Source organism: Larus michahellis, chromosome 3 (assembly GCF_964199755.1).
Source record: "Larus michahellis chromosome 3, bLarMic1.1, whole genome shotgun sequence".
NCBI lineage: Eukaryota > Metazoa > Chordata > Aves > Charadriiformes > Laridae > Larus > Larus michahellis.
In genome coordinates this window covers 98,862,869-98,884,427 of record NC_133898.1, presented here as the reverse complement: position 1 = coordinate 98,884,427, position 21,559 = coordinate 98,862,869, and the positions used below count along the sequence as shown (strand labels likewise).

The window sequence follows — 21,559 nt, the reverse complement described above, 5'->3', positions numbered from 1 at the left end:
TCTCCAAAGAAATATTGCTGCAACGAAACACATCTGGAGTTGCAAATGCAGATTGCTTGCTTGAGTGTTTTCTTTATCGCAGTTGCCACAACTGTGTTGGTGAAGCGTTGAAACTTGGAAAGCAAGCTCTTACGAGCTGAGACACACGGGGCCCCTCTGTCACACCCTCTGTAAACTGACTAGCGGGGAGTTCGTACGGACTTGACACATATGCGCCGTGCTGCGGCTGGTCAGCTGATGTGTAACGGTGACCGCTTGAACAGAAACTGCTTCCGAAGAAGCTGCTAGCTTGAAACATGCTTAGAAAGTTCTGTTGAGTCGATATTTTTCTTTAATGAGAAATACTGATTTTAGGGAAACTTACTTTAACTGGGTTGCTGTCTGGCTTAGCGGCGTGTTGTGTTTCAGCGCTAACTAGGCTCGTGTGTGTGTGCTCCGCAGATGAATCAGCAAATGGCTGGAATGAATCTCAGCAGTTCCAGCACCGTGATGGGCTTTGGCCAGCCCCCCAGCACGGCGGCAGGATGGACTGGAAGCTCCTCTGGTCAGACTCTCAGCACACAACTGTGGAAATGAAAGTTGCAATGGAAGTCTCGCCCAGAACAGCCACCTAACATTCCTCGTTCAAATGCATTTACTTTTGCTGTTCCTTCCATGTACATACTCTTTTTCTTTTTCCCCAGCTGTTCAGATTAAGAATATAACTGACCGTGTCGTGGTCTATATTGATTTAAATTTGATGTAGTGAAAAGCAAATCAAGAATACATTTATATATCATTGGCAGCGTTTTCATACAATGCATATGATTTCATAGACCATGTATTTAAGAAGCTGCTTAACCACATACCGAATTTTTTTCCCTCAAAATTCTAGATCAAATGTTTGCATATAAGGGATGTAGCTATCATGTTAGTAATATCCAAAAATATGAACCCTGACCCCCCCAAAATTACCCAGTAATCCTGTAGAAGGTACTGTATGAACAAATGTTTAATCATATATAAATAGAATGTAAATGTATCACTGAGCAATGTTTTCTAGTGTATCAAACAAATTTTGTTTCATCATACATTTCACTGTGATGTTATTATGGTGTGCATAACAGGGAATATGGTTATTGAAAGAAAGATAAACCTGGATGTTGCTGTCGTTCTACAAATCAATAGTTTATTCTTTTAAAAACGCGCATTTGATCCATTTGAGTTTCCTGTGATAAAAGTATCCGATCGGGCTCACGAGGCACGCACACAGTATTAATGCTGAGAACTAGCGGCACAATATGCATACAAGGTAACTCGATGTGAACAGATATATTTTTCCTTGCAGAGATATCCAGGTTTATGACAGTGATTGTGTTTACATTTTATGGTGCCTCGTAATGATAAAATGTTATTTCCCTATATTAAAAGGATAAATCCATAAATGATTGTGGGGTTTTATTTTGTTATTGTATGACCTATTTGACCGCTATTTCTTCAAGAAGTCTACTTTTAATGAAGGAAAACACGTTCAATTTGGAGGATCCATTTATGCAAATATTTAGATCAACAGCTTGTGATTTAAAATCAGTTTATAATTACACCATTAAGCTGGATAAATACAAAAACTATATACATAAACGATGATTTTGAAAATACTCCATTGCAGCCATGTTTCTCTTGATTGTTTTTACTATGTGGGAACAGCCTTAAAACAAAGGTAAGTGTCAGTTTATTAAGACGAGAGTTCAGAAATGCATGCAAACAAGTTAGAACGAAGCACACCCACTTGATTTGCTTATTAGAGTATCTGACAGCTTCCTTTTGCTTCCACAGAAATCCATCAGATGACCATTAAAAGGTCTCACGCCGAAGCAGACTGTTCTGACGCGTCCACTGTCCTGTACTTCCCGTGTAACTCTCTCTCCAGGTCATACCTCAATACTGACTGTGTCCAGATGGTATTTTGGCTCGTTAGCTAGATTTACTTTTTCTGTTCGTGTGTGCCATACAAGAACCTATAAAACAACATTTACATTAGTACAGCCAGCTGCAGAGATGATACGAAAGCTTTCTAGTTAAGTGTGGAAATCGGTACCTTTGTGCAGTTGTTTGCTTTTGGTTCCAGTTCCTCCACTGTTGTTATCTGTTTCAGAAAATCGGATTCTTGCATTCCTGGTTGAGAACCACGACGCTTGAATACGGCTTTCGGGTGCGACAGAATCACTTGAAGACTCACAGCAAATCCTTGGAGAGAGGCAGGGGGGAAATGTTAAGAAAAACCTTTAGGCTTAACGTATTTGTGCAAGTTACACTTAAGCCAAGAAATCTCCCATGTTCTTTTTAAAAATATGTAAATTTGATTATATGGATAGACAAAATTTGGTAGGTTTATACATCCTACTTTGTTTTGTTTTGCCCCAAAGGTGCAGTCAGATTTTTTTTTAATTGCACCATATTTTCAACGTGTTTAATCAATTTCCTGTCATGTAGGGAACATACGCTTTTTTGCCTGAAATGTCAGGTATTGCTAAGATCTCGCACTATTCTTCCTTTCTACTTCTAATTAAGAATTAAAACTAAATTTTAAGTAAAATAAAATGTATTGAAATTTATACTGTACAAACACTTCTAGGTTTAAAGGTGAGAGTCAGAAAAAAAGGTTAAAATACGTTAGTTAGAACAGCTGTGGTCTTCAGAGATTTTTAGCCTTTAGAGAGTTTTAACATGACTGTTGGTGAAAGACAAGCCCTATTAATGTTTTGCTTTGCACACCGTGTTGTTAATGTGGACTTGTGAATGATTTTCATCAGCGGTGGCCTGCAGGACAGCCTGTAGTGATCTGTGCATTGCACAGCCTGCCTGAAAGGGCTCCGTCAGCACACGTGCCTCCCCCGCAATGCTCCCTTCCAGTAACGTACGTCAGGTCGCTCAAAGGGAGGTTACAAACTGAGAAATCACTAGTTTGAACAAACTCGCCCTCTCTGAAGCAGCTCTCGTGCACCTCCACTTTGCCGTTATCTCTAGAACTTACCAGTTTTCATTCAGCAAGGTTGTCACCTGTATGCTGCTTTAAGAGTGACTTAAAACTCGACTGATACACTTGTAACTCCTTGTGTCTAATTGCCAAGCCTACCAAAGAAATCCTTTTTTTGTCAGTTCAAAGTGGTTCCAGCTGTCCCTTTATAACAGCAGTAGTAACAGTTTTGACATCTGTTCTGGAAAACCACAAGAGTATTTCATTCTAAAGCCAGTATTAAAATTTTCTCATTTTTAAAAGAGTAAAACTTCATCTAACAGAATATAAGACTGTCCCCTTTTTTACTAGAATTATCTTGCTACTGTATTTTCCTTCAAACTATCTGTACCTTTTATGGGAACCTTTTAAAGAGGAAAATATAAGGAAGTAATTACTACATCACAGGCGAAGAAGGCACACTGAAACCACTGTTATCATCTTAACTATCATGGTCTTGCTTGTAGCAAAGCACAGGAAGAGACCAGAAAGGGATTTTTATGTTATTAATTTTTTTTTAAGTAAACATTTGGACAGTGCATGTGAAGACTGTGGGTTGGATGTAAACTGAGGTCCTAATTCACTGGCAGGCACAGTTGAAGAAAACGTGTAACTTTATACATTCTATCCTGTCTAAGATAAAGAAGAATAGGAGGCTAGATGGAAAGGGCTTATCCACACTTTCCAGAGTACTCTGGTGAATAAAAGACTTCCAGGAGGCGTGAGATGCCTTTAGTGCTTCCTGTGGCTGTAGGCTGGCTGTGAGGGAGCACGGGGTGGGCTCCATCCCGCTGTACTCATTTGTGAGGAGCCAAGGTTGAGAGTTTAAGCTCCCTCAGCAGGAGAGCGCCGCGGTGCATACAGCCAGCTTTCTGCACCTTGAAAGATGACCATAGACTTATCATTGATGAACAAATTGGCCTGTTTCAGGTGTTTTTTTCATTCAATTAGAATAAACAATACAAATTTTTGGTGTAACTGGGCTTTAGTGTGGTTTGAGCCCTCATCAGCTGTGTGACCTGCTGTTTCTTTTTAAAAAGATTTAATTTTTTTTAAGATGTAAGCCAGTTATCCATAAAGGAGAAAATGAAGTAAACACCAAAATTAGTGTAGTGTCCTAGTTTTTAGAGTGGAGAAGGAATCCATTCTAAGCAGAAGAGACACAGATTTTCTGCTGCTTATCTGTGTGTGTCTCAGCTTGGGTCCCTGCCCCCCCAGCTCATACTTATCCATACATTATTTTTTCCTAGGTTCTTGTGCTGCAAAGCTTGCTCCTCTGTTGAGAAAATTGTCTTGAGTTCTGAGGATGGATTTCAGATCTTCAGATGGGCCGTGCCCTCCCCTCCCCTCCCCCCCTTCCTGCCATGCTATTGCAAACCACGATTTTAGGGTGTTATCAAAAAACCCCCATGTTTTCAGGCATCAAATAAAAGTCAGATTATTAAACTGAGTGTTGTATGTGGCAATGACACAAGACTACTGTGTGCTGACTGGCCTGAGGTTTGTTTCCTTGCTCAGTGGTCGTGCAGTCTTTGTTTCTTAAAAGAATCCAATAAAGCAGCAACTTAAAGAGAGAAAATAATTGTAGGAGACCTATCTCCTGGCTCTCTAGTTCTTCAGCTCTGCTTTATAACTGCTTTCATTTCACATGTATGATGACATTTTTTATTTACGTAGATAGACTTCTGATGGACTTGAGGGAAAACCATTTTCTTATGACAGCGTTCAGTTGACTTTTTATCACAGAGGGAAAACCATTTTCTTATGACAGCGTTCAGTTGACTTTTTATCACAGATCATTTTGGCATCAAAAAGAGAGGAGATGGCTCTGGTTTTGACCAGACTGGCACTAGTTATTTCTCTCAGTAGATAATGATCCTGTGGTAATAGATGAAAAGACACTGTTATTTTGAATTCTATCCCTAAAGAGGGATTAATCTGGGATTACTGTCTCCAGCATAGCGTAACAGAACAGTGCTACACGCATACAATTCTTTTACTTGATCATTATTCCTACAAGGTCGTATTGGGCTTAAGATCACATGAAATGACACAGGATGATTTCATAGCCAGAGTGTGAAGAGGTGTTTTTGGTTTTTTTATGTTTAATGCAAGGCTGTAAATTACATGTAATTGGCTGAAGAGCCACCTAGATAAGAATTCATTTGTTGGAGGACAAGATACCTGGGAGACATGGCAAAGATTACATCTCTGCTTCTTTCTACAGAAGCTGTTTCTGTTAATTCACACCTTGACTTGTGTTAGATCAATAGCTTCTGTTAAAAGGCAGAACCATCTTTCTTCATCCAGTTAGACCGAGACGGTCTTTAAAGATTTTGTTGCCGTGATTAATGCCTTTGCTTCCTGAATGTTCTGGATAGGGTAGTAGCTGAAGATAAGCTAGAAACTGAGAGCGTTTATCGTTTCAGGAGTGTATAAATGCTAATGCTCAGTGCTGATGTTGAAACGTATATACTGGTTTCCACACAGTTCAAGGTGCTGCCTTTGGTTTGTTGAACGTGCAGTGGTTTGGGGTCGGCTTCTTACAAGTATCTTCTCCCTGTGACATACTGTTTGGGTTGCAATAGGGCAGAGGTGCTCAACCAGGATTTTTTGTAGTTCAGAACAAAGGCATCTGCTGACAGTTAATTTACCATGAAAGAGGCTCTCCATTTTAAACTCAACAACATTTAAAATAGTTGTTACCCTTTGATGGTGGGGTGGTTTGGGGTTTTTTGAGTTTGGTGTCTGCCACAGACACCCACTTAAAATCTTTTATACTTCTGACATCCAGCAGTGGCTCTTTCAGATGGAGAATAAATACACCTTATTATGCAGTGCCATTCAGAACTATTTCAACCGAGTTTTCTCCACATTATATTTTCATACTAACTAGTATGATTGCAATTGCATAATTAAAATTTTTTCCCCCTATTTTTAATAACTTCAGTGTTTTCCAATGCTTTCAAAATAAAGCTTGGAAGATTCTAAATCAAATATGGAAATACTGTTTCATTAAGCATTTTGAAAATTTAAGACTTTTTTTTCTTTCAACCTTTTCTAAAGGTTGGATCAGATGATTTTTCAAGGTCACTTCCAACCTGGGCTCTTCTATGATTTTATGATTAATAGACTAGCATAAGAAAGATGAGATGTACTAAAGACCTCATACTATGGCAAAATTAGGAAAAAAAAAGTTTGCTCAGGCCCTAGCAGAGAGACTTAAGGCACAGTGGGTAAGGTCTGGACCACAACTCCAAAATCTGCTTGCTCAGTGATTCACCAGCATAGATTAATCTCTGTGACTGAAGGAAGCAGCTCCTGGGATGCTCACGTAAAGCATGCATCCGTTTTCCTTGAACAATCCTGACAGTAGGAGAATCACAATCTAACTTGTTCTCATGGGTGGTCAAAACCTCCAACACTGGGAACCAGCCAAAAGTAAATCACTAACAGCATAATTTAATATAGAATGCTTTAACTCAGGTCTATAACAAAACCACAGTGCCTCAGAGTCAATGTCACCTTTTGCTTACAACACCCAGTTCTCTCTTGCTTTTCTTCCCGAGGGTAACGAAGTCTGTGTCAAACTCTAGAACCCACCTACAGTTAAAACTGAGGCGGAAATTTTAAAATTAGACACCAGAACTAATTCATGTGATCTGCTGGTTGCCAGACAAGAAGCAACACAGGAAACAGCTACTCTGCTTTCTGAATGCAATTTAGCATTGGAGAATAGCAGTGTCAACCACAAACTCCTCAAAGAAATAAGCCATGTTTACTGAACTGGTCTAATGTGACTGCCGTGTGTAAGCACATTTCAAAGAAGAATCTAGGGAAGTTGGCTACCTAGGGTCTTTGAGCTGATCCTAATGAAATCAGCAGGACCCGTCTCGCAGTAGACTTGAATTTGGCCCTGTATCTTGAAGTCCAGAATAAGAAGTTTGTGTGCTTAAAAGCAAGGATGCACTTCCTCTTTACAGCCAGAAGTTACATCAGTGGCCCCAAACCTTTTAAGCAGTCGTTATTTTCACACCTAGCCTCATGATCAAATTATTGTGAAAATCACTATGAAAAGATAGTTCTCTAAACTAAAGAGAGACCCCTTACCAGTGCTTTGGGAATACACTAATAAACAGCTGTAGACAACTGAGCAGTTTAATATATGCCCCTTTCTTTTTTTTTCATGGTAATATTTTCAAAAGAGATCCTTGATCTTCCTTATGTGCAGTATATGGTATAACCTGAGTTGCCTATATACTTGGTGCCAGCAGGAGGAGGAATGGCAGTGATGTACTACAGCATGGACTTAGGTTTGTTAGCAAGTCCCCAAGGGTATACTGGGGGAGTCAGGGACTGACAAGGGTGGAAACCAGAGTGTTAACATGCATCCTGTAGATTCCACCTGTTCAAACGCCTGTCCAGATGCAGTTCTGGATTTACAGGTTCTGTTCTGTTTCTGCCCTTCCACCATATTCCGTATTTTAAGATGCAAACTTAACATAATTTTTTAGCAGCCTACCCAGCATCCATTTCCCTCCTTGCTGAAATTAAAAATGTAATTTAATCAGTTATTTTTTGAAGACTAATAAAATTTTTCTCACAGAGTAGTAACTCCTTGTTTGTAGATCTGCAATAACTTCCTATAATCTCAACCCTTGTACTTTTGCCTCTGTAACCCTCCCTTCTGTGACTTCGGTAAGAGGACATGCAGATAATGTTCGTAATGGAGCTGGTTTTTCCTCATGCCAGTGTTCCAGCCAGCAACTGCAAAGTGTAAACAACACCTTAAGAACTTGCCATGCATCTCTTTGTTTCTGGGTTAGACTCCCTTGGCTGATGTTGTGTAATGGCTTTTTGCCTGCTGCTAATGAATTATGAACCATGCTATCATCTTTATAATGCCCATTAAACTACCCATAAATTACCTGCTCTAGGTGACCCTGCTCTGGCAGGGAGGTTGGACTAGATGATCTCCAGAGGTCCCTTCCAACCCTACCATTCTGTGATTCTGTGATAAGTAAGCACTTCTCTAGCATAGTATCAATATGTATCTAGAAGTCCACTGGCAGAGACCCTTAAAATGCACAGTCCTCAACAGGCTGCATGGGTTTAGGGATTGACATATCTAGGTCTTCCCTGAGGAATGCCCCTACCTAGACACTCAAATATTTTCATTCCAGGTGATACTATTAACTTGAAATGCTTCTACAGTGCAGAAGAATTCACCTATTGATGGTTCTGTCTTTGAGGTATTAACAACTATTTGTTCCCCTTTCCCTTTTTTAACCAATTGTACTGTAAAAGCAGTACATATTTTTCATCAAACATTTCAATCCATATAAAAATATTCTGTTGATGTGACAAAGCACTGTCCTTTTCCCTCTCCCAAAACATAAGGGTATCAGGAAAAAAATGAAAACGGCTGGCTATTTCTACCCTATTCTTGCCCTTGTATTCCTACTTTTCCTCTCCTTCCTGAATACAGAATATGCTCAAGTACAAATATCGTATCCTTTGCTGTGAAATCAGCTGCTGCTACATCAGAAGTCAGACTTCTACATAGTGGTGATTCATGTGGCAGTTGTGAATATATACAAGAGATTGTCTAAGCATGGACTGACAACAAGACAGAGCTATGCGGTGCGCTAACTTCGCAGCAGAAGATTGATTAGATCCATTTTGAAGCTTTTCTGCCTTCATCTACTAGGCTACAGCTGTCAGTGATTTTTCCCCTAAGCCCAGTGTTTCAAACTATATCCATCTACAGTTATCACTGTCATTCCAAATAATCAATAAAAAAAATGAATAATTTCATGATAAAGTAGCATATTACAACATGAGGTGTAAGAAGGGCCTGTGTTTACACTTCCTGGTGTAGATTGATGACACAATAAAAGGCAGGGGCTCCTTGCAAAAATTAACTGGATTAACTCATTTACAATTAACTTGTTTCAGTCAAACAATTTATACAACATAAAAGCCAGGCTGCCACATGAAATTAAAAACAAATGAAAGTAAGTTCAGATATCACCAAGAAGCAACTTAATTAGATGAGATGTGCAAGCTAAGACTTCCCGGATGTTTAGTGCTGAAGGGCTGCGTACAGCGGATGCACTTCGGAAGTTTCAAAAGCTGCTTTATACTGAGACATCTGTTTCTGTCCCACTCATAAAGAATGTAAGAATAGTTATTATGGGAAACATTCACGTATCATGAAATATGGTACTTACCTGCCATGTCGATAGCAAAGGGCCTGTCAGCTCTCCAGCCAGTGTACCAGCCAACAACTTTGCCGTTTTCCACCACCGGGCGCTCATACCGTCGTCCTCCTACCAGTCCCACGGGCCATACCGATACTTTGCGGGTTGTGCGCATCTGCAAGAGGCAGGCACAGCATGACTGCATGTACATATTCCTGGTACACGGGTTTTTTGGTTTGGTTTTTTTTTTTTTTTTTGTAAATTTTGGTGGAAAGCCTACACATTAATCATGGAAACTATGTATTTAAAAGCAATTCTAGCTTACAGATTTCAGCCCAGCAGAGTAAGCGTTTGAAAGCTGCATGTGCCCACTCATTTTCTGTGAACTCACCAGCTCTCTAGCCTGTAGGCACTTCGGTTCTACCAAAAATATCCTATTCATATTATTTTTGATAACAGAAATTTTAAAACCCATGAAAAAACAGTATTTGTATTCTTGTTTGTTTGTTTGGGTTTTCAAAGGTGTACTAGGTCTTTTTTACCTACAAGACTGTAGCAATCTTGCAGTAGGCTTATTTCTACAGACTGCTTACATATTGTACAAGCCCGGCGAGAGAGAATATTATAACAATGATTAATAAATATACATTACATTAAGACAATTACAATTAGTTTGAGACTGGTAACAAATACACTGGGTACAGAAAATTGTGAGCCACAACTCTTCCCCCTACCTGCAACATACCAGATTTGTACAACAGGTGCAGATCAGATCTATTAAAAGTTCACAGAAAATAAGTTTGGGCTAAGCCTTTTTAACTTCTACATTTTCTCCCAAAAAAAAACTCTTCTAAGTTTCTGAGAAGGACAGAAAGCAGGTCGAGCAGGATGCTTCTGATAGTTTGCTGTCAGTAACTGGAGTTTTTCCCAATGGTGTAAGTGTAATGAAATTCTGGAAATGTGATCCTCATCTAGCCTAGAGGAATCTATAGATACTAAAAAATTACTCTTTCTTTATCAAAAAGCGTGCATGACTGGGATTCAGTGAATTCAGTTCACTGGTTAGTGGACCATTTTCTTCAATAAACAGGAGATAACGTGACACGAACCTGATGCACTGCTCCCCATGGGAAAATCACTGACAGCCTGGCAGAAGAACTTGAGAAGATGAGTGCATGGACACAGCGACTTGCACATTTAACCACACTGATTCAAAAGCCACTGTTTTAACTGCTGTGCTTAAACATGGTCCTATTTAAGCAAGTATTAAACTATTTCAGTGTAACATGGGCTTAATCTGACCAATTTTTAAAACAATCTCTTTTCTTCTAGTGCAGTTGAGGCCTATTCCTTAGGGAAAGTTTATCCCTTTCTCCTTCCAAGCGCTCCTTTTAGCAAAAACAAACACAGTTTTACATATTTGGAAGTGCAGTCCCCTATCGATAGATGTTGAAGTAAAAGACAACCTTGGTTAAATATTAAACGCTTCCCTCTCTTTCTGCCAAGGTGAAAGATTTATCATGCATATCATCTAGACTCCCAGGAGATGCACCAGAAAAAAAACCAAAGACATCACATCACTCTGGTTCAGATTTCGAAGCTAGAAACATTAGCCGATTCTTAGGAGAACTTTCACATAGGGAAGGCATAAAACAGATATTTTAAAATCCACAAATATGTATATACACCCAGAAGAGAGGCACACACGTTCTCGCCTTCCAATTCTTTGTGTATCTTTAAATTCATTTAGCAAAATTTTCGCACTTTCACCCTAATAATTGTTACAACAAGTCAGACCATCTCACTCAGTATCAGACCATCTCACTCAGTATCAGCAGTCCATATGGGTTAAGAACAGAGTATGTATGCAATAGGCAATAAAGGGAATTCTCGTGATAAGGATTCTATCCAAACCATTGACTAATTTCCAGTGAGAGACTGCCATGAATCTCTCTACAGGTTATTGTTAAACATGTTTGCCTGTAACTGTTCTCCCTGATTAAGATAATTTTTCCAATCTCTCCCACTCCTCCGTTTAGGAAATTCAGAGTTAGCAATTAACTATTTGGATATGGAAATCAGCCAAACCTCCTCATGAAGACCTTTTAGCTCTGGTATTAGTGATATATCCATTTCGCAAATTTTTTTAACAGTGTATTTATATTAACATCCAAACACATCAGACACAGGACATCATCCTGTTGGGCTTGACTACACAGGCAAGTTTCCAACATGTTTCCAAGGCCACGATCAAGCTGCATTTACCCAAAGGTGCTACACCAGTATTAACCGCAGGACAAACACAGATACCCACTAACTTTTTGTGTTGCCATTAATACCTTCTGGAGGGTATGGGTACCTGAACAAATTACTAGTGTACTGATTTACAGCATTTTAGTTACCCTGGACCAGCTGCCTGTACCCACGGTAAGCATAAAATGCCATAAGACAAGGGCAGGCACGCTCTAACTACAACAGAGTAGCTAACTGGGGGAAGATGACGAAAAGTAAGCCCATGCCCTGCCTTTTCCTCACAGGGAGCATTTGGGCAGCTGTACTGCAAAATGAGACAGATCACACCAGGCTCCCGGATTGCGTCAACAGCAGCCACAGCATTTATGCTAGCAGAACCAGACGGATTTACATTAATAGCTTACCTTACACGGTGTGTAGGAAAATCTTGTCATTGAAAAGTATCTTGCTGACCTCATGAAACCAGCATGCAATGACCCAAGAAGTTTTAATTATTACAGTCTTCAGTCCATCTCAGTGTCTATGAGTTAAGTCAGTAAAGCCACCACACATCAGAAGGAAGTAAGTAACCCTTTAAAGAGCTCTTTATTTTGTCCTTGGGTTACTTTCTTTATTCTCATGGGTTACATTTTGGGAGAATTAAATAAGCAGGTGTCAAAAATACAGTAATCCCTTTAAGTACAAACTGAAAGAGCACATCTAGACCGGTATTTATGCTAATTCTGAAATACCTTACAGACTCAGGATATGCTAGGCAGATGAAAGTAGGAATATTTCTTTTAATGTTCTGAGAGTAGCATTACTGCATTTAACATACTGACGTGTTAAAGCTGTATTTATGTACAATGGGGAAAGCTATTATTTGGATTAAAAGACCAGCTTGCATCTGGAATTTGATGCTGCTAATCATTGGGACAGAAAAAGGTGATTCAAAACCGTGTTAATTCTAAATAGCTTTAGTGGTGTGGGTTAAACAGCTGCCAAAATCCTATAACTTACAAACAGCTTCCTGAATTACTCTTCTACCTGTCATTTTAATGTGCGGTAGCACATACTATCTTAATACTCAGCAATTTAAGTCCTAGTAGCTTACATGAATGGTATTCATCTTACTTATGCTTAACTCTCTGTAAGTTAGGTATCTGGTCTGTCCTAGTTAGACTTCTGTAGTTAATGAACAGAGATAGGAACCTACTGGTGTGGTTCATCCTGCCTGGCTTAGACAGCTATCTGAAGGTAGGATGAATCTCCCTCTGGAAATGCTGTTGTCCTCTATTTGCTTTCCGATTATTTGAAAGGGGGTCTTGGGCATAGTAGAGTGATATACTGCATGGGGGAAGATATGAAAAGGACTCTGTAAGATAGCAGAATGAACCCAAACAAATTGGGGGAACACAATTGGGAAGGAGTGGTCAAGGAAATGACAGGAGAGAGGAGTAACAACTGCCCAAAGAAATCCCAGTGAGATGATGGGCATATAACAGTAAATACAATAGCAATAGAGGATCCACTAAAGATTAACAAGTGAAAATGCAGAAAATGTAGCCAAGCAATAAGAGAGATAGTGATAAAAGCATTGCCAAAAATAGCATCTCATTAGTTAATCAAGAAAAGCTGCTTAATGGGATGCGCCGGACTGATGGATAGGGAAGATACCAAGCCAGTAGCAAAATATAAAAGCCCAAGGGGAATGAAAGCAAATGACAGACAGAAGAAAGCATGGCCATACTTCCTACAGTGAAAAGGTTTCCAGGCTGGAACAGCCATCCTAGTGTTTTTGCAGCAAGTTGTTGATGCATTTCTGTTTGGGATTCAAAGCTCTCAGCAAACGCAAACCTGGCTGCCACACATGGTGAGCTTTTCTTCTCCCACTGTTCTCTCTCACTTCAACCCCGGTGTAATTTGTGATCCGGACTGGTCAGGCTACAGATTATTGTCAAGACTTGCCCCCCTCCCATCCCAGCAAGATTCAAGCTGATTCCTCTGCAAAATTCCAATTTATTATTACCAAAGATGGGATCTAGAGCTCCTTCACTACCAGTCTTCCACAGGAGAAAATGTTACGGGTTAAAGCACAAGCACAGCCAAGTTCCCTATCAGTTCTCAGACAGGCATCCTGAATTACTCACAGGTCACTTAAAGCCAAATTCTGCTTCACCAAAACTTACATGATTGCACTAGAAGTCAGAGGGACAGCCCAGCTGCAATGATGCTATGCCCATTTACTGAGGCATTAAATGGAGCTCCTGCCCCTACTAATCATTACTTCAAAGAAGTCATAGAAAATCCGTGCCTGTGGGTTTTGTGGTTCAGGCACTGTGACGCTCAGGGGACAGTAACTTCAAAAAGCAAGTTCGTTGTCAGTAAACTTGATGGTAAAGGGTATGTCTCCATGGGAAAACTTGTGAAAAGGGTCTACAATATATAAGAAAAAATAAAAATAAAAATTGTCAATCATTGATCTAGCCTGCTCTACAACCCCCCACAGGTGATCTGATTTAGCACTTCATCATCCTTACTATTAGAAAGCTTTTTTCCAAACATCTGCCATAAACCTCCTCTGCTGATCTGCACCCAATCTATACTGCAGAGGGAGGATAGATTAATTCCCCCTTCTCTCAAACAACATTTTACATATGGGATACAATGATTAATGCTTCTAAATTACACCAGCATCCTTGGGCACAAATGTCAATATTGCTTCCCTACAGGAGAAAACTGTACTAAATTTAACTAAAGCAGTTGGGAGCCAATTTCTCTGGGTTGGGAAGTCTTCCAAAACATTTTATATTTATGTTTCCTTTTGGCCCTTGTACTTACTAATTCTTTTTCTCATCCTACTTTCTGTTATTCTACTAGGTTGTGTTCACTGTACCTCTGAAGAACTGCTGATCATGCGTGCTTAATTTCTTAGTAAAAGTATCAGTTTCACAGGTAAAAAGAAAAAGACTTCTGTCGAAGTGCAGAAACAGTCAGTGCTTGGTACTTTGTAACCCAGAGTCCCTCACGGGGATAAATCTGTTTCAAATACCTTTTTTTTTTTGTCACTGTTTGCTCTCACTTTTAAGCTATTTCATTGTTTCTCTACCAGTCTTTTCTAATCCAAGCTCTTTAGCATAGGTGTTACATGTCTATGTGCAAGGGGAATGTCAGTGCGCATTTAAAATCTGTCATGTATTCTTAAATCATTTATATACTAGAAAGGTATTTAATGCACTGCTAACTTATATTTAGATCTTTTTTATGATGAAGAAAATAACTAATGACAGCCAGCTAATATTTAATTCTGTGTAGACTACTTAGTATTATTTTTAAGACTATAGCAAAATTTGATTTTTCCAGCCAGCTCCAAGAGATACAACAGATCTCCATGTTTTCAAAGATAAACAGATTCACTTATACTACTTTTACATCTTTTGCATAAATATATCCATTTAAAAAATATACAGAGTTAGCTTAATACAGTGTATAAAGGTTAGGGCGGTTGTATAAAAGTTATCCAAGGAGCACTAACCCTTCCCTAGTCAAAGCTGGAATAAGTCGTAAATATTTACCTCTTCTGTAATGTCTTTTTTTAGTTGCTCTCAAAATATTTCACAAAGATGATCATGGCAAAACTGAAGCCTTTGCGACATGCAATGCCTGCACATATTTCTGGTCTATTTTTAACAACAAAGATTTTTTTTTTTCGGGTTACAAACTGCTAAGAGCCCTTAGAATACCTGCTACCTTCGTTACATACCTTTTGGGAAAGTGAAGGGCAGGGGCATAAGAAAATGCTTTCAGTCTGCATTGCTCACACGACTTGCCCTCTGCTCTACAGTGCCAATCTGAAAATTACTAGAGTTGGACAGCCCTAACCTTCGATAGCCAAGGCAGTCTTCTGCAGGCAACAGCTACAGCAAACTGAATTCTTTTCCCCAACTCAGAGTGGGCAACAGGGCTAACCGCTAAGCTATTAAATAAAAGTTTGGGTGTGGTTTTTTTTTCCCCCCCTTAGAAATGACAATTAATGCTGTGATTTACTTTGAACTCCATGCTGCAAGGCTGTGTTCAGATCACACCTTATAGAGCGGGTTCCTCTAAGGAGTCCCAGTCTGCAGATCCCCTACACACTCAGACAAGATCGTTGCGTATGCCATACATTGCATGCTCTAGGCACCTAGCAAGTCTTGCTACAAACTTTTAGACGCCAATGACCAAAGGGCTAGGGGTGGCAGCGAGGGAGATCATAGTTTTAGATACAAGCATTTTAATTTCACATACACCTCAGTTTAGGTGTCTGAGCAAAATATAAGCAAAGGTAACAGATATAACCTAGACAGAAATCTCTAAAAATCAACGCATTTCTGAATGCAGCAAGCTCACTTTCTCATACATGATAAAGACCTTTATTCCTGTTCTTTGTACTCCTTAAGCAGCTCACTCCTCACCTCGAAGGTTTCAGGGGAGTCTGAATCAACAGCACAATCAACAGCAGAGTGGACCTCCAACAGAACTTCCTCCAAATTGCATACAGATCCTTACAGGGACCAAAGCAGCAGTGGCCTTTGGCCAACTACTCAAAATATGGATAGGGCAGAGAAAATGACTGAGACGCAGAAACACGTGAAGGATGTGAAGAGTTAAGGTAAGTGGAACTTAGCGATGGCTATCTTTGGTTTCTAGTGCTGAGGCTAATCTTGTTTTTAAAATCTCTCTACGAAGGTGGAATGCCAACTTTATCTTAGGTTTTCTTTCTGGAAGTCTAAAAATGTAAAATTGACAGTTGCTAAGCATCAGTCACAATATTACAATAACTTGCATTCAAGAATAAGATGAAGCACAAATGCAACAGAAACTATAACAGAGTCACTCCAAAAAGAACAGCCTACAGTAAAAAATAGAAGTTATGATGATTCATACAGAAACATCTGTAAAGCTTATCAAATACAATAGTTGGGATTTCAGGCCTCTCAGTGGCTTTTTTATGAATGCAGGGTGACGTTCAACTGATAAGAGACGTTTTCAGAAAAAGGACTGTTGTTTTTGACGGAGAGATGCAGATGGACACCTCCAGGTGAACAGATCATATCTGAGCAGAAAAAATATAAATTATTTTCGAGGTCTGCATCCTAAAATAATAAGTCACAAAATAGGATATGCCAGAACCGCCAGCATTAATGTGAAAGCACTATTTTTCACTTGACCACCATTATACTCTCAAGCAGAAAGAGCTGGGAATAACTTAAAGGCCACACGTCCACTCCTGAAAATATTTCTTCATCATTGCTGCAGCCCCAGTTAGTATTCTAAAGAATTTTACAATCACTGAACCAATTGGTCCTTTCCCTGAAGCCTTTCCAGGGAAGGTGAGCCTTTCCTAACAAAATGCTCAGATGAGTCAATGCTGCATACACTGTAGCAGCAGGAAGACAAACCAGGCTCTCCACCTTATTCTAGGAACAACAATGAAACCTGCTCAAACCCTGCCCAGTTTAACTTTGAGGACATAGTTTTGCCGGTCAGAAACTAAGCTCACACACACGCCACCATGTGTCTTCGGAAAAGAGCAATTATAAACAGCACCAGAGGGTTCCAGTTTTACTACAGATGGTGACGTTTTCCAGCAAAACACTACTGTAAGCTGGAGGGTTTTTTCCCTGATTCCCATGAAATGCATTTTGCCCCGGTCTATTGGGCCCAGCTCACTCCATATCAAATATGAGGTACTCATTCCTGTAAGTACCAGACAGAAGTACTTCGGACAGAGATTAGAATTTCCTCATCAAAAGCTCTCAGAAGTATCCCATGGCATCTCATGTCAAAGCATGCTCCTTTTTGATCATGCCCTTATGGCTTATACACCTTCACTCACAGTAAAGCCTTTGTGGTTTTTGCTTTGTTAAAAAGGCTACATCTTCTCTAAGGGCACTAGGGAAACCCACAGCAAAGGAGCTGCCTTAAACACAATCCTTCACTGACCTGCAGTTTCCTGGCACGCCGTCTGCTCCGTAATGCTTTTTCAACCTCTGAGCAAAATGCATCCCTAACGCTTTTCTCATGTTGCTTTTCTGGTCCTAACTAGCACTGGTTCCCACCCCCCAAAGCCCTCGCTGCTGTTACTGTAACAAACTTGGAATCAGAAGAAAGCCATTACAAAGAAGGCAGACCTATTTCATAAGCCAGCAAACTTACAGAACTGCTTGGGGACAGACGCTAGCAGACATTGCTGCTGGCAGTTTGGGACCCACATGTCCCCATGCCCGCATCAGTGACATGCTGAAGGTCACCCAACCAACACAGAATGGTGGTAGGACCAAAATTCAGAGATTCTGTCTCGTCCCTCTGCATTTATACCACCTTCCTACAGTTTATTTGACCTCCTTTGGGATTATGTGACTGCAGGTCTGTAGAATTGTTCCTGGCAGGGTAACAAACTGAAAAAAGCCTCCCGCGCAGGTATCGTTACTGCCACTTTCATGGCAGAAATTATTACCAGATTTCATCTGCACACAACACGTTCTGAAGCTGTTCTCTTCATGCTTGGAGAAGACAAGCACAGTTTACCCTCATAAATCAATCAATTCCTGAAGGAGAAATCGGAATTTACCACAGAGCTGTCAAGCCAGAATCCATAAAGATAGAGAAGGGTTTGTTTTAAGAAAAAAAAAAAAACAAACCCTAAAGCAGTGCCTCAACTGAAAACACTTTGCTCTCTCCAAATGCAACCTCCCACTTGTCTTAAAGGCAGATCCCTTTAGTAAAGCCTGCCAAGGGACTTCCATTAACTTTGTCAGGTCGACAAGGCATTCCCCGTGTTACTACCAGCAGCGTCCCAGAGACCTTACATACAGCTCGTTAGGGACCCCAGAAAACAGTCATGGGAACTTGCAGCGGTAACTGGAACAAAAGCTCCTTCTCCGCTCCTGTAACAGAGCTTTCCAACCACCACATTTCACAGGAAGACTCATTCATGCCTATGTGTTTGCCAGCAAACACAGGGCTCAGGATAAACGCCCCTTCCCCAGCAGCTGAACCCCGGTCAAAGAGAAGCCTTAGGACTGCGGAGATGCACGCCCAATGTGATCATTCTTGTTAGCAAAAGAAAACACAGATTGCCTGTTGTGCTTGCAGTTTTCAAAGTTAACCCTTCAGACAGATTTATCCCCCTGCTTTCCTGCATTTCCCAGCTAATTAGAGAGGTAATTTGTACCTTTTTTTTTTTTCACTGTTTACAGCAATTAGAACAGTAATACAGGAAATTATAAAAGAATAAGCCTGACAACCCCCCTTCAGTAGCTGTGGGTCACTCAAGTGATCAGTCTGCCAATACTGTTCCTTTAGCTTGTCCTTAACATTTGTATTAAGAAAAAAAAAAAAAAAAGTAGAGATTCATCTCCAAATATCTTTTGTCCCACATTACTCATTGTGGTGAAGCCTGTACCAATTCACAGGCTCCCTAAGATTGAATCAAATTAGTTTTACATCCCCGAACAGAAGTGGACACTCCCATCACATCAAAGATCGGTAGGCGGAATTACTCTGCATTATAATGCGCTAAGCGCAGCCAGGAGATTTTAAGGAAAAATCAATTACAACAAAGGTTTAGCCTCCAGGCAAAGGTCTTCAAATTAGCAGCTCCAGTGCTGAATGCTAAATGGGCAAAGGAAGTAGGGCATCCCTTCGGAATGGGGACCCTGCACCTGCCCACACACTGGAAAGGGAAAGGGAGGCATTACCAACCTGAGCACAAACGAACACAAGCATTTCTAAAATAACTTGCTTCAGGGAATTTCACGTGCTTCACATTTCTGTGTACCGTGTTCATTTTAACCTACCGACTGTAAAGCATTCAGGGAAGCACAGTGCTTCCGAACTGCAGAACAGGGGAGCACACCACTAAATACTGCCCACCAGCAAAAATCACGTACCGCAATTTGTCTGAAGTCCTGTACGTTCCCTATCTGCTGCCAACCTAGTTTTCCGTTTCCCTCCCTCCTTTTCCTGCCAAGGTTACTTTTCCAGCTGTCACTGAAGATGTACATGACCTTTCTTCTGCTGTTTTATGTCCACCTACTAAACACCCCTTCTTCCTGCTAGGGGGAATCCAGAAAGAAAGCAGGATAACCTCTCCCCCGAAAAGGAGCAAAGCGCATCACCAAGGGGATGTAATGAAGACAAAACCAGGTCCCTCCACAAAAGAGGATCCAGAAAAAGGGTGTTTGGTCATTACACAAACGATCTGCTGCTTTTAAGAGCTTAAAAAAAAACTGGGCAACTCCACGTGAAGGAGCCGGCTCTGGATTAATTTGTTCTCACCAAGAAAGAGCTGCAAAGGATGGCGACTCCTGATGTGAGTTTGCCCTACAGGGAGAGGAACGCAGCCTGAAAAAAAAATAGTATCAAAGACGACGAGCTTTTCATCCCAGTTTTAACACAAACATAGGATCCCTTATATTTCCCTAAACGTGCCTCGCTCGGCAGGAAAACCATAAAACAGCAGGAAAAAGTTGGGGGGGCGGGAGGGGGGTGAGGAACATGGAAGGGAGGGACAAGAAACTTAAAGCGAAGAGCTGGGTGGTCACACACCCGCAGCGCCGGGAAGCCCGGGTGAGGGACGGGGCGAGGGGACTTGTCTCATCCGTGCCTGGGTTTTGGGTGAGGGGCACCGGGGGCGATGCCGAGCGGGGATGGAACACGGCCCCCCCCGGCGCTGCGGGGCGGGACGGGCAGTGGCGGGGGGTCGAGGGAAGGCGAGGAGTGGCTGGACATGGCGGGCGCCTGAGGAGGTGCGAAGCGGACGCCTGAAGGGAGGCGAGGAGAAGCGGGACATGGCCGGCGCCTGAGAGGAGGCGAAGCGGACACCTGAGGGGAGACGAGGAGAGGCGGGAAACGGCAGGTGGCTGAGGGGAGGCGAAGCGAAGAAGCGGGACATGGTGGCCGCCTGAGGGGAGGCGAGGAGAGGCGGGAAAGGGCGAGCGCCTGAGGGGAAGCGAAGCGGCGGCCTGAGGTGAGACGGGACATGGCGGGCGCCTGAGGGGAGGCGAGGAGAAGCGGGAAACAGCAGGTGCCTGAGGTGAGGAGAGGCGGGACATGGCGGGCACCTGAGGGGAGGGCCGCGGCGCGCACCCCCCGCCCCGCACGCACCTCCTGGAAGAGTTCCAGACTGTAGGTGTTGTCGTCGTCGGCGAAGAAGAGCACCCCGGGCTGGGGCGGGGGCAGGTGCTGGTGCCGCTGCCGCAGCCATGCCAGGCCGGCGTTGCGCTGCTCGGTGGCGCGGGGCAGCCCCGGCCGCTTGTAGCGGCGGGGCGTGGGGACGTGGAGGTGGGTGCAGGGCAGGCCGGCTCCGGCCACGAAGCGGCTCACCAGCTCGCTGCGCGCCGCCGCGTCCTCCACCAGGATCCAGTGGAGCCGCGCCACCTGCCGGAAGGTGTTGGCCAGGCGGGTGAGCTCGGCCTTCTGCACCGGGCGGCTGTAGGTGGGCGTGATGGCATAGATGGTGGGCAGCGCCGCCTCCGGCCGCCGCGGGGGGGGAGCCCGCCCCGCTGCCGGCCGGGCCCCCCCGCTACCGCCCCCGCCGCGGGGGGCCAAGGCGGGCAGCGGCGGCCGGCTGCTGTCGATGTCCAGCACGATGATGACGATGAGGACCCAGGGCAGCAGCAGGAGGAAGCGGCTGAAGAGCAGAGACTTCATCCTGCCCTCCCGCCGCGCCGCCCCTCAGCGCCGCCCCATGGACGGGGGCGCTCAGCGCATGGCGGCGGGGCTGCCCCCTTCGCGCTCCTCCGCCGGGCGGACGGGGAGGGTGGCGCTCCCGACTGCGGGCGCGGGGGGGGGCCGCCGGCGGGTCGGGTCGCGGCGGGTCGCCCCGCGGAGCTCTGCCGCAGCCCGGCGGGGCAGAGCAGGTGCCTGGCCCCACTCCCGCCGCGCCTCTATTCGGCGAGCGGCCGCCCTTCCTCCTCCTCCTCTTCCTTCTCCCTCAGCATCGCCAGGGGCGCCGCGCCGTCGCGGCCGGGGCTCGGGGGAGACGCTCCTTCTCCTCCGCTTCCCCGGGCGGCTCTGGCGGTGCGCGGGGGCGGGGAGAGGCGGGAGGGAGGGTCCCCGCGGGCGGCGGGGGGGCTCCCGCCCC

General features: G+C 42.9%; 2 protein-coding genes across 3 annotated transcripts in view; one reads left to right on the top strand and one right to left on the bottom strand.

The window, feature by feature from the left end:
- The window catches only part of SMAP1 (small ArfGAP 1), a 100,563-nt gene extending 99,139 nt beyond the window's left edge, over positions 1-1,424 (top strand). For both annotated transcript variants that reach the window (XM_074581435.1, XM_074581436.1), the window contains one exon: positions 442-1,424. In XM_074581435.1, coding sequence (XP_074437536.1) covers positions 442-576 — 135 coding nt within the window. In that variant the 3' untranslated portion in view covers positions 577-1,424. The remainder of the gene's footprint in view (positions 1-441) is intronic.
- B3GAT2 (beta-1,3-glucuronyltransferase 2) lies at positions 1,147-21,491 on the bottom strand. The gene is made up of 4 exons (XM_074581437.1): positions 20,581-21,491; positions 9,229-9,373; positions 2,078-2,226; positions 1,147-1,997 (listed from the first exon to the last, which is right to left on the bottom strand). The coding sequence occupies exons 1-4, from the start codon at positions 21,124-21,126 to the stop codon at positions 1,911-1,913; spliced, it is 927 nt and encodes a 308-aa protein (XP_074437538.1). The 5' UTR covers positions 21,127-21,491; the 3' UTR covers positions 1,147-1,910.
- Positions 21,492-21,559: the final 68 nt, after the last annotated feature.

What these genes read in the sequence shown, in the direction of transcription:
- B3GAT2 (XM_074581437.1), bottom strand. Translation starts at nt 21,126, where the DNA reads ATGAAGTCTCTGCTCTTCAGCCGCTTCCTCCTGCTGCTGCCCTGGGTC. An exon ending in GTCTGGAACTCTTCCAGGAG is followed by an intron (nt 9,374 to 20,580) that starts GTGCGTGCGGGG and finishes TGCCTCTTGCAG; the next exon opens with ATGCGCACAACCCGCAAAGT. An exon ending in CTTTGCTATCGACATGGCAG is followed by an intron (nt 2,227 to 9,228) that starts GTAAGTACCATA and finishes CCTCTCTCCAAG; the next exon opens with GATTTGCTGTGAGTCTTCAA.